Genomic DNA, 12,476 nt, shown 5'->3' on the forward strand with positions numbered 1-12,476 from the left:
GACAAGACAACGACTTTTTAACCACCCTTCAAGCGTCAGCGCGTGTCTCCGCGCGTTTGACTAGGGTTTCTCAGGACAAACATAGTGGGTGGTGATAAGCATTGCATTGCTGGCGAGAATTGATTGGCTCACTCTTTCTGGCATGTGCAATTAAATTATGCCGCAGGAGTTAAAATATATTTCATGATTTATGATTTATGATTTTTTCCCTGCTATTTTTAGATATATATAAAAATATATTACGATGACATGATTGTTAAAATATGATTTGGTGTGATTGTTTGGTCTTAAACATGTTGTATGTAATGCAATAAAAATATTACAAGTTTCATATGTAATAGAGATGAAAAATTTATAAATATTTCGAAAATTAAATTATGATAAAAAAAAATATATATATATATATAATATAACATATAATGAGAGAGTATATATTATATATACAGAAGAAAATAAAGAAAGGGATACACCACGCATCACACAGCACCCACTCTCCTGTCTAGCACTTCATTTTCTCTCACTAAAACATCTGTCCTTCTCTCTCTAACCAATTTCAAACCTAAAAGCTCTAGGGTTCTCTTTCATTTCGCACTCGAATTCCTCTTACCCACTTTCGAATTGCCTCGGGACAACCAGATAACTCAAGTCTCCTCTCCTTTTTCTATCGAATGAGGATTTTTTCGAAGTTAGCCGCGGATAAAATTTACTGGGTCGATCAGTGAGATTTTGATCTGATTTTGCGATTCAGCTCAAAAGGTTTGTTTTCTCTTGGATTTTTGCTGCTTGATGGTTAACTTTTTCTTGTATCATGTGTTTGTTTTCCTAGTTTGATAAATTTGTATTATGTTTTAGCTGACTTTCAGCTGATTCTTTTTTGCCGCGCATAGATTTTTTTTTTTTTTTGTACACCACGGATTTATATTTATTTTATTGGCGTATTTATTTTATGTCCTATTTTATCTGGATTTCTTTAGTAAATGTTATCATCTGTGATACTTCTCTTGTTTATCACTGTTTATGATTCATCTCCAGTGAAGTTGGTCCATGAAATTATCGAGACCTTTCTTTAATTCAGTGAACCCTAATTTGGGTTAGAGGTGGTAATGCACAGATTCAGTTCATTAAACTGCGGATCTTTTTTAATAGCTATAATTGAATGTGATATGTGGGTTTTGTGTCCAACTTTTTTTCCGGCTGCTGATACTTTATCTTTCACTTCTCTTGGTAAAAGCGAGATTAACATTTTCCCTAAAGAAAACCCTTAAATTGCTTTACCTTTGTTGTTCTTCTTCGTCTTGACTGTTTACCTTTCCTATTGGTGTATTTAACTATCTTTCATTGGTCTATCATGGAATTTGCTTAAAAAATTGATCCGGTACAAATCCATAAATGTTAGTTTTTTTAACTAGGGTTTCAACAATTTGTTCCACTAAGGGCACGCATTGTGATGCCACTTTTAATCCGGTTTTAATTGTTGGATGTCATTTTCTTTTGTGATGGGTGATTTAACCGTTTATCATGATCCTGGACTATTTTGTATATATATTGCATCTTTAGTGAAATTTCTATAAACAAACCCTCAGTTTATATATATATATATATATATATATATATATATATATATATAGCCCTTGAAAGTGTACCATACATTGATTCCAAATACTAATTTCTGAATCTGTAGTAGTCTTTTCATTCAATGAATTTAGGTTTATATTCTTGGAATGGACAAGAGTATTGTGCCTATGGAAGAAAGTCATCGGAAAAGTGATTCTGCAGCTTCTGTGGCAAAGTCCATAGGGTCACTTGTTCAAATCAACTCGATAGCTATAGACCTTAGTAGCGCTGTTGAAGAGATCGAGTCACCAGCACACGAGCATTTTTCAATACGGTAAGTCTTTTAGGCTATATTTATGCACACATGCTTGCTAAATTCTATCTCAATTGGCACTGTGGAGGTTGGTTCTTTTGAAATATTTTTGTAGTCAAATGATGTTTTTATGTTTTGTATCTGCAGTTTTATGGCACATCCACATGATAAATTTTTTCTAACATATCCAGTCTTTGGTATTAATGATTAATTTGGATGTAGAGTGTTGTTTGAAACTATGTAATGGAAGGAGGCAGATGATATATGGGTGGGTGGAAACATGTTTGTCTGTCATTGAGATAGTCCTTTGTGTTAAAAGTGTTGGGCTCTCCATTTTTTACAATCTTTGATAGGTGATGCTAATACATTTTGCATTGCTAATGTTATAGCACTATTCTTTAAAGTCTGTAAACAATAATGTTTTTTTGTGTAACCTGCAGCATGAAAGATTCTTAAGTTTCAGATAAAATGTCTGCATATGTGTGACTTGCGCTCAGATTCAATCCCGGAAAATCTCGGGTTGATTTTTGTTCAATTCTTATCAATTTATGGTGTCACAGTTGGCCGTTGAATTATATTTTAGTCTGATAAATCACTGTTATCTCATTATGAAGAGCTACTGTTCTGGGGTTGTATATTTTTAGAGGAGTACAACAAATGGAGATAATTCATTTTCTATTCTCAATGCAGTGGCTTTGTTTCCGAAATGAGGAAAAAGGATTTGAAGACTTGCTCCTTGTTTGCTTCAGAATGTTATCTATTTGATTGTCTGCCTACATTATATGTTCCCAAATTTCGATGGTGGCAGTGCTCAAATTGCATCCAAGAGGTTTCCACTGAGAGGACGACATTAGATATAGTATTGGCAGACGGAAGTCTTGCTGGTACGAGTTCATGTAATAATGTTGATGAAAGAGATCATGGCGTGTTCTCATTCAACAGAAAGAAAACTGGTAAACAAGTAAATTTGAGACAGTATTGCCTTTAACATACTATCGTGCATATCTTCAGTCCATAAACATGTATAAATAACACTGGGTCGGGAAAGATTTTGATGTTTGCTTTGTGTTAATCTGGATCACTACCTTTTAAGGAAATAAAAATGGACCAAGAGACTATGGAAATAATCATGAAGACAATGATCTAAGTGATAATATCATGAATTCGAATCCACCTCGGGATGAAGGGCATAAGACATGTAAGTTTTGTTATCATGGAAGCCTTCTATGGTTGGCTATTAATTAAGCAAGTCTATTTCACTGTATTCCATTCTCCCCATGGTTTTCTGTGACAATCAGATTTACCATGCAGGCAGCAGCAAAGACAAAACTGATGTCCGAACCAATGAAGATGGAAATTTGTGCAGTGCTAATATGACAGAAGCTGATCCGTTTCAGTTTCAAGAAATAGATGCAAATTCTGCAGGTAATCTAAAAATATTTGTGAATTTCTTTGAAATTGCTCATTATGGTTGCTCTCAAAAAAAATTTCTTGACAAATGCATTTTTAACTTTCGTGACAGATGCTTATGATGAGCCATATAATGCAGCATCAGGAAGCGATGGAGCATTTAGTACCGTGCCATACCGGAGAAAACCAAAGTTGCGTTCCTTGGCTGATATAATGGAGGAGGAAAGAAATCTAATTGAGCATCAGAGAACAAGATCCGCGTCATCCAATGGAATACAAGTTACATTAACTGGGATGGAAGCAATTTTAGCTCCTATGCCACAGCTAGACATCCCTTCTGTCGTTTCAAAAGGCGCTCGAAGTCCTTCAAGAAAACGAAAGATAACCCTTGAGGATGACAGAGAACCTTTAGGGATTAAATACCCAAATGGCACAACTAAACGGTTTAGGGGCCTAATGCTAGAGGGTGGGAGAGTTCGTAATAGAGTTGAAACATCTGATTCAGAATCAGGAGGGGATGCATCGACACGATTGAGTTTTCAACTTGCTTCAAAGGCTCAACGGATCAAGGTCAAGAAAAGTAAGGCCCTAGATATGAACAAAAAGGCAAGGCCGGTTGTTATTGACAATGGATTGGTAAAATTACAAGAGGTTCCGAAGACATATGCTGCAAATTCTGCAAAAGATGTTGCTGCTGAGACTAGTATATATAAGACGGGACATGTTCCTTCTACATTTGTGGAAGTAGGACCATATGTCCGGGGTTTTCTTCCTGCACAACTATTGGAGATGAACTCTGACCCTTCAAATAGTAAAATCCCTGAAGTTGAAGCTGATCATAACCCTTTTACCCCTTCTGGGAAAAACATTCTTGGAGAACACAATATCAAAGCAAAAGTGGGATTGGACCTTTCACTCGACAGCTTTGTAGATCCTGAAAGGAACTCCAACAATCAATATTCTTTCAGGCAGCATAGGGGAATTCCTGATCTCAATGAGTCATTTGGCCAGAAAACAGATATGATGCAAGGGAAGCAATTGCAGAATCTTTTCGAGGAGAGGAATTTGCGCTATCATAATACTTTGGTATGTAAATTTTCTTTGAGTTTTCATAATCTGCCGTTTGCTTGCTAGTTTAATGCTCTTATCATAAGCTTATGAAATTTCCCACAACCTTGTAATTCTTAAGAATTTGTCTTTGACTAAGTTTTTTGTTTTGGGCTGATTGGGACAGTGCGTTTGCCTGACAATTGACTTTAAATAGCCTCCTCATACATATTTTTTCTCAAAGTTTCACTTGTTTAACTAATTTTGGCTGTTTTAGTCCAGTAGGGATGCAGATTTTCCTATATGTTTAACAGTCAATCTGTTAGTTGACTGCTGATTGGAGTCAAATGCTCGTCTCCTGCTTAAGCCTATCAGTATCCTCTTGGAAAATGTTTTTCTCACTGAGATGGTTTATTCTTAGTTTTTTGCATGAGATCTTTGTATGCTAATATGAGCGAATCGCATAGAGATTGTGTTTTTCACTATTGTTCTTGGTTTTTACTTTTTTGATTTCAAACTTTTCGTATGGCTTGAATAATTTCTTAATAGAGATGGAAAAATAGTCAATTTAGTTGTCTAAATTGTCATGTTATTTGTTTTCAGCATCTAACTTGTCAAAGTCAGGTCTTAATCTTGTAACTTCGCTTTTTGTCATATTCCGTCGGAGCATTGATGTTTATGTCAGACGCGTTAGCATTTTTACGGTGTCACGTCAACACTCTAGCTAAATAAGACTAAAAACCAATAAAAAAAACATAGTTAGAAAAGTAGGACCTAACTTTAAAAAATCAGATGGCGAAAATGAAAAAATAAGGTCAACTTGAAAGACGGTGTTGGTAAATTTCCCAAATAGAGGGAGCATAGGAATGAACAAATTAAAAGAAAGCTAGGATTCATTTCTAGTTGTGTGGTTTCCTAATCTTATATCGCATGTTGCTGTTAGTACATGTCTCATTTTTGTTCAATTATGTTCAACTTATTTCTGTTAATTTTCCAGGACATCTCTACTTCTCTAAATAAAGAAATAGCCACAGAAGGCAAAAGAGCATTGAGAGTTTATGAGCCGCCAACTGTTCAAAGCGTAGATAAGAACTTAGAACTTCGAGGGGCTTCAGACGAAATGGAAATAATCGAGCTATTGGCCAAGAATAAACGTGATAGGGAACTTGGAAATTTGAGGAAACATATCACATCTGTGGGCATCAACAGTTCTATCAGAGGGTCGCCTGCACTTTATGCAGATGGATGTCATAGGATGATTAATTTTCCTCCGAGTGATGCAAGAACTGGTGTCCCTGTTGCAAGTGGCAACATATGTGTTGGCCAAAGTATTCCTGTAACCTTCCCTCGTTTGAACCAGTATCAAATGGACATGAGCAAACTGGATGAAAGCCAATTCAAACTCGTAACTCCATTTACACCGAGTCAGCAGAGGAAACCACAATATTTGACTTCAAGTTCCATCATAGCCGGTCCAAGACCTCGTGAAGCACCAGATCTATTGTGGCCTCCCAGACGAGAAAATGTACCATTTCATCACATTCTCCCGAATAACATGGGAATTTATTCATTCTCTGAGCAGTGCCACATGGGAAAGACCATCAGTGATATAAAGGGCGGCGAGGGAAGAATAGGATCGAGCCCAATATCAGTTGGGTCTGTAGATCCCTACTCGAATGATGCAATTCCAGCCATGCAACTGCTGTCTTTGATGGATCAGGGAAGCGAGTCGGGTTCTTCGATAAAAGTGAGCCAAAAACATTTTCCTGATAAACCTTTCTCACCTTGCAACCACTACCCGCGGCTGAATGGGAATGAGAACCCGAAATTCCTCGGTGGATCGATCTTTGCACAAAATAACCAGAAAACTTTACAACATGGTGTTTATTGTCCTGGTGAAAGCTCAAAGAAGGCTGCATCCTATATGCAAGGTACTATCTTGAATTCCTCAAAGTTTTCTAACACGCATTACCTATTTTCATCGTCATATTCTGAAAGTGACGTTTTTTAGTCGGTCAAGTACCTTCTGGGCTGAAGAACTCAAAGACCATTTTCTTGGGGAGGCCTAGTGATCTTGTAACTCAACCATCAAATAATAATCCAGCATTGAGTATTTGCATTCTTAACCGGAACCCGGCTGACTTTAGTATTCCTGATTCGAGAAACCAGTATACCATAAGTGCAAAAGATCTGAAACGTAGAAATCTGAATGCTTCGAAAGAAAGGTCACGTACAGTAAATCTGGAAAATAAGAAGAGACCAAGGGTGAGAAAGAATGGTTTTGCCAAAGAGAACTCCAAGAAATAGAGAATATATACATTGCCAGTATCTGGTATTTATGCTTTGCTCCCTGATGAACCGAGATATGATTTGGTGTTTTCTTTTGTCGGACGACTTACGTTGTATTAAATCAGCTGATACACCTTTTCAGGTGTTTAATAAAATGTACACAACTTTAAATTATGGCAAAATTGTAATTCGGAAAAACCTCGAAACTCGAAGTTACACATCTGGAAATTATATCAACGGAGTGTTTTATTAGTACTGTCTAGTGATATGCTAGAATGCAGTCGAGGTCAAGTTTCTTTCAACCTCAAGTTCGACAATTTTTTAGGTTAACGATCCAGCTACAATTTGAAGTTGAAAATGCAATGGCAAAAATGCGTTGCATATTGTTCTATATGTACGTGGAACTTACATAACCGATCCAATACCACAACCCCATCAATGACCATTCAAAATATTAGCAGATGACATTTAAATAAATAATAATTTATTGAGCCAATTCAAGAAACCAGTCATATTGATGCATCTTGTTTAAATAGCACGGCTCCTTAAACCAAGCTAGCTCTTCAAATGAAAAGTTTTTTTTATTTTTTTTTAAAAAAGGGGTTGAGACTAAGTACTGATGTGTGCATTACTGATCATGATCTTTCCAACACCTACATACATATAGACATAGACCACACAAGAAGACCTCCTGATGATCATGATCTCCTAAACAAGACATTCTTGGTTGTGGATAATTTTAAGCAATATTTTGAATATCAAACCATATTTTAATCTCATATATAACTTATTAATTCATTAATGATGGCGGGGTTAATTCAGTTTTATCTAACCCATATAATTTACTTGCTGCCAGCTAAACTTGTTAGACATGATATGTCAAGATATTGCTGCAGTTTCGACTTGATTCTCTCCTTGTATAGCCTAGCACTATCCTTGTATATAAATGTTTGAATTTGGAGTTTATTTGTGCTTATCTAGCCTTGGAGTAGGTTTCTTGTGAGACGGGTCAACCCTATCGATATTCACAATAAAAAGTAATACTCTTAGCATAAAAAATCTGTCTCACAAAATACGATCCGTGAGATCGTCTCACAAAAGTTTTTGTCCTAACCTTGATTTGAACTCAAGACAATTGTATACATACTTTTTCTTGTGATTAATAAAATATCCGGTTCATAAAAATAAACATGATATTTGAACGATGAGGTACCCACCAAACACCCTCTCAAAAATAAATTTTCATGATACAACACTATTTGTGAGGTAAAATTATTTTTTTTTAAAAAAAACACACTAATATTAAATATCGATATTGGACACTTTCTTGCTCCGTTATATTTTGTTTAAATTTATGTTCCTGTTCAATCAATTCTGATTATATTAAGCTTTTTGATATCTGTCAAGATTGAGTCAGCGAGACAATCTCAATCACAAATTATGTTTTGTTTTCAAGATAAACCAATATAAAAATCAATTAGATAATCATGAGGTTAAGATAATTATTTGAGGTTGGTAGTATATAAGTTCATAATTCATGGTTCGATTTACAACAAAATAATTTGTATGATCATTTTGGATGTATTAGGATAATTTTTATTCACTAATACATGTTTGTTTCACTTGTTTTTTATACATGTAGATCTCAGTTACTTATTATTATTATTTTTAGCGAATGTGTCCTGAACAAATCATCATGTTAATGCAGTAACTTACAAATCATGGTAGTCAAATAAACAATGATGGATAAACTTAGGTGACATACTCGTACTCGTTCAAGAAGATGGTTAACTCGAACACAACTTTGGGAGCCCTTAGTTGCTCATCTTTAAGAGAACGTTTCTAATATTGCTTCCCTATATGTTCTCAGTACGCTAATTATGTTATTAAATTGTGTTAGACTTTTTATCATCAACAATTATCTCGAACAATTTCCAAACTCGCCCCCTTCGAGATTCCAATATAGAGTATTATATATATTTTATTTATTATTTGAGATCTCGAGGGTCTCAAAATAATATAGAAAATGACAACACAGAGGAATAAAACTGGAATTTTTTTATTTGAAATTAATAAAACGAAAAAAGTATAGATGATATTAATTAATTAATTTAAGGCTCGTGCTAGTATTGGGTACAGGAAAAAAAAAGTAGCTGAAATGCAAAAAATGTACTCAGAAGAAAATGATTATTGGCATCCTCTTTTATGACTCAGATGGATGGAAGAATAATCCGATGGCCATTAAATTCTTTTTATCGGAAAGTATATATATTTCCGTAATAAATCTTTGTACAATGAATACTCTCTAAAAACTTTATGTCTTCATCAATAAATAATAAATCACATTATAATATGAGAGAATTATTTTCAAAAAGTAATTTTATTTCAATATGTAAAAAGGTTTTTGAAACCCAATAAACAATTTTATTTTGACATATTAAAAACATTTAGTTGAAGATATATGTTTTTGGGAAAAATATTATATTTTAGATTTTTTTTAATATTTGTAATCGTCAATAACTTGCAAAAAATCAATGATGAATTTTACTGGAAGATGTTAAAAGTATTAGCAATCAACTAATCGAATTCTATTTTCGAAGGATGAATTTATAAAATAGGACACAATGAAATGTGACATTGAAAGTGAAATAAAATGTTTGATTTTTTAAACAAAAAATTAGGGGAAATATAATAAATTGTAGGTATAAATACTACATGATTGCCAAACTTCGCGGTTTGCACGACGAATCTGACATGCAGCATATGCATGGCCTTACTCTATACCCCACCGCACGTGACTGATTTTAACATACAACTATACGTACCATGTTTTTTATATTTAAATTTAAATAATAAAAATAATAATAATAATAAGTATAAACTAGAATCAATACAGGAATGTTGCAGTTATTTACTATTAAGTACTTCACGATAAAAAAAAAAAAAAAAATTTAAGAATATAATATTCTAAAATATAATGTACATTAAAAAAAAAAACCATCGAATAATTATAAATTAATTCAGCATAAAGCGTCAACGTTGATCGAAAAATCCAGACCGCTCATCAACATCTTGGGTCATGTCTGACCGTCCATTTTCTTGCAGAATTCTCAGAAGCTGGGCCCCTTTCCTTCTCCCTCTAGCACTGCAATCCCCCTGCAAAGCTAGCATCACAGCACGCGCCACCTCCTCCGGGGGCGCCACCGTCGCATCGTCACATAAGACACCGTAGATTACCGCCAAAACGCTTAATGCATGTTCTTTTCCCCTCCCCTCCATTCTCCCCATAACCTCCACCATCATCGGAACAGCCAAAACATGGGCGCGCACCTCCTCCGCGCCCTCGGCCGTCGTGCACAGAAGTTCCAACACCGCCAATGACCTCTCCGCCAACGAAATCTCGGCATCCGCCAGCGCCTCCACCACTGCAGTAACTGCCCCGGCCTCTACCGCAACGCTCCTGTTTTCCTCTACCAGGCAAAGCGCCAGTAAGACCTTACTGGACGGCTTACGCGCCACACCCTCACGTAGACACTCCACGACCCCTCTCACCACTGCCACCGGACAAGCACCTCCTTCCACCGCAGCGCGTGGGTCTGGGACGAGGGATCTCTCCAGCAACTGAATCACCCCGACCCGGTCGTAGTCTGACCCAGAACTGAAGTGAAGCTCCGCCGTGTGGAACAGCTCCTCCAAATTGGCATGCAAAATTGGTGGTGGAACAGAGATATCCCTTCTGGGGTTGGGCTCCGGATTGGGTTTGGGGTGTGAATATGAGTTGTGTCCTATGGGTGAGTTGGAGAGAGGGAACTTCCATTGTGTGAAGCTCTGTGACGTGTTGGAAGAAGAAGACGAGGAAGATTCAGGCTGTGAATGCGCTGGCGGAGGTGCCGGCGCCTGGGGAAGTGGTGGTGGAGTGGAGGTGGTGGTGGGACTAAGTACAGTCTGCGTGCATTGGCGAAAGAAACCACAGGAAAACAATTGAGTACGTGGGGTTGTTTTCAATTTGATTGAATTATTGTTGGCCTTCATATCACACAGAAGCTTGATCAAGAACACAAAGATGGGTTGGAGCGAGAGAGAGAGAGAGAGAGAGCTCTTTAGTGTACTGTTGTGAGCTGTGATCGAGGAGGTCATAACATACGATTGTTTTGTCATTTTGCATGTACAGGGAGGGATTTGTAGTATTAGTAACGATGGTCTTGAATGGGCTTTCAGTCCCACTATCTATATCTTCGCCATTTGAAACGGTTCAGTTGGGCCAACCCATCAGTTGCTGGACAAACGTTTCATTGGCAGATGGGCTTCTTTTTTAAAGACGAGAAATTGGTCAGGCAAATATGCCGTATGAAGATATAAGGAGGTGGCCTCTGATATTATCACTAACATCATTTTAATTTCAGGAATTGCAGGACTATATTGGGCTACAAAACTAGACACACAGTCTTAACTCCTTCAGCTTCTTCATGTCTCTTTGGTTATCAAAAGTGAGAAGGCTCCAGGAAGCCCGGCCAAGTTCTCATGTATAAGATGATAGAAATAATTAAGTCGCTTTTACGGTGACTAGATGGATATTTTAAGAACGAGGACACAGTAAACACTTCGATAAAGTGGATGCTTTATCCCTGGCCCTAACAATGGATACCTACATCAATTTTGTCCCCTTAGCCATACTTTAACAATACAAAAAATAAAAGAACGGGTTAAAGAACCCCCTTGTTTATCTATTGCTAATCCTGAAGCATTTAAAATAGTTGAAACAGACACCTCTGATATTGGATATGGAGAAATACTTAAACAAAAAATAGATAATACATTTATGTCAGATATATTTCTGGAACTTAGAATAATACTCAAAAGAATCATTCTACAATAAAGAAAGAAATTCTTTCGATTGTTAAATATATTACAAAATTTGAAAGTGATCTCTTAAATAAGAATTTTTTATTAAGAGTTGATTGCAAATCTGCCGAAGATATTCTCTTAAAAGATGTTAAAGTAATAGCATCAAAACAAATATTTGCTAGATGACAAGCTATATTAGCATGTTTTGATTTTGATATTGAACATATCTCTGGAAAATCTAATTGTTTACCAGATTTTCTAACCAGAGAATTTTTGCAGGGATCCCCCCTTAGAAGACAATCCTAAAGAGGCCAGCAACGGGAAAAAAGCCCATGAATAAACCACCTTTTAAAAGAAGTGCAACAGTTTCTCAGCCTAATATGGCTACTACAGAGGAAGAGAAATTTGACCCTATTAAAGAATTCTCAGATGATCCTACTGCATATGAAATTCATTATTATAATAATGCAATATTTGCATTAAAAGGATCAAAAGAAGAATTAAAATATCTTACCTAATTTCAGGATGTCTTAATTGATGTCCTGTTGATAAAGACCTAAAAGGTCTATCACCAATCCATATAGCTCAAAGCTATTTAATTAAAGATTTACAACTCATATTGGGAAGAAAAACTAGAGATTATTTTGAAACAGTCCCAGTAGAAACTGGTTCAGTTGAAATACAACATATGGATCGCAACAGAGATTTTGCATTTTCTAAAATGATTATAAAGAAAATTATCCCAACAACCAATTGGGGCTTACTTCTTGGTCAAGCTAGGCAATTAAATACTTTTCAGGCAATGCCAAATATTTTCAATTATCATGATTATATCATGGCCTGGGATACAACTCTTATATATGAGAATTCTCAACGTAAATATTCTTGGTGGATAAAATTTCAATTAGATGATATTCATCGGTTTATACCTACTTGGTTTAAAACTTTCTTCCTCTATTCTTCCCAAAAATGTTAAAAACATATGGATTAAATTTCAACAAGCAAATATACAATTTGA

General features: G+C 35.9%; 2 protein-coding genes across 3 annotated transcripts; one reads left to right on the plus strand and one right to left on the minus strand.

The window, feature by feature from the left end:
- The first annotated feature begins 479 nt into the window (after positions 1–479).
- On the plus strand, positions 480–6,787 carry LOC142552338 (uncharacterized). 2 transcript variants are annotated; one of them, XM_075662083.1, is made up of 8 exons: positions 480–756; positions 1,682–1,888; positions 2,558–2,820; positions 2,961–3,065; positions 3,179–3,292; positions 3,390–4,363; positions 5,322–6,255; positions 6,336–6,787. In XM_075662083.1, exons 2-8 carry the CDS (start codon positions 1,722–1,724, stop codon positions 6,629–6,631), a joined length of 2,853 nt encoding a protein of 950 aa, XP_075518198.1. In that variant the 5' UTR covers positions 480–756; positions 1,682–1,721; the 3' UTR covers positions 6,632–6,787. The 2 variants fall into 2 exon arrangements, with proteins under 2 accessions (XP_075518198.1, XP_075518197.1); XM_075662082.1 differs by having other exon boundaries at positions 1,707–1,888.
- Positions 6,788–9,502: 2,715 nt separating this feature from the next.
- On the minus strand, positions 9,503–10,778 carry LOC142551057 (uncharacterized). Its single transcript, XM_075660098.1, has one exon. The coding sequence runs from the start codon at positions 10,769–10,771 to the stop codon at positions 9,647–9,649; it is 1,125 nt and encodes a 374-aa protein (XP_075516213.1). The 5' UTR covers positions 10,772–10,778; the 3' UTR covers positions 9,503–9,646.
- Positions 10,779–12,476: the final 1,698 nt, after the last annotated feature.

The sequence above is a fragment of the Primulina tabacum genome, chromosome 7 (genome assembly GCF_025594145.1).
Source record: "Primulina tabacum isolate GXHZ01 chromosome 7, ASM2559414v2, whole genome shotgun sequence".
NCBI classification, from domain to species: Eukaryota; Viridiplantae; Streptophyta; class Magnoliopsida; order Lamiales; family Gesneriaceae; genus Primulina; species Primulina tabacum.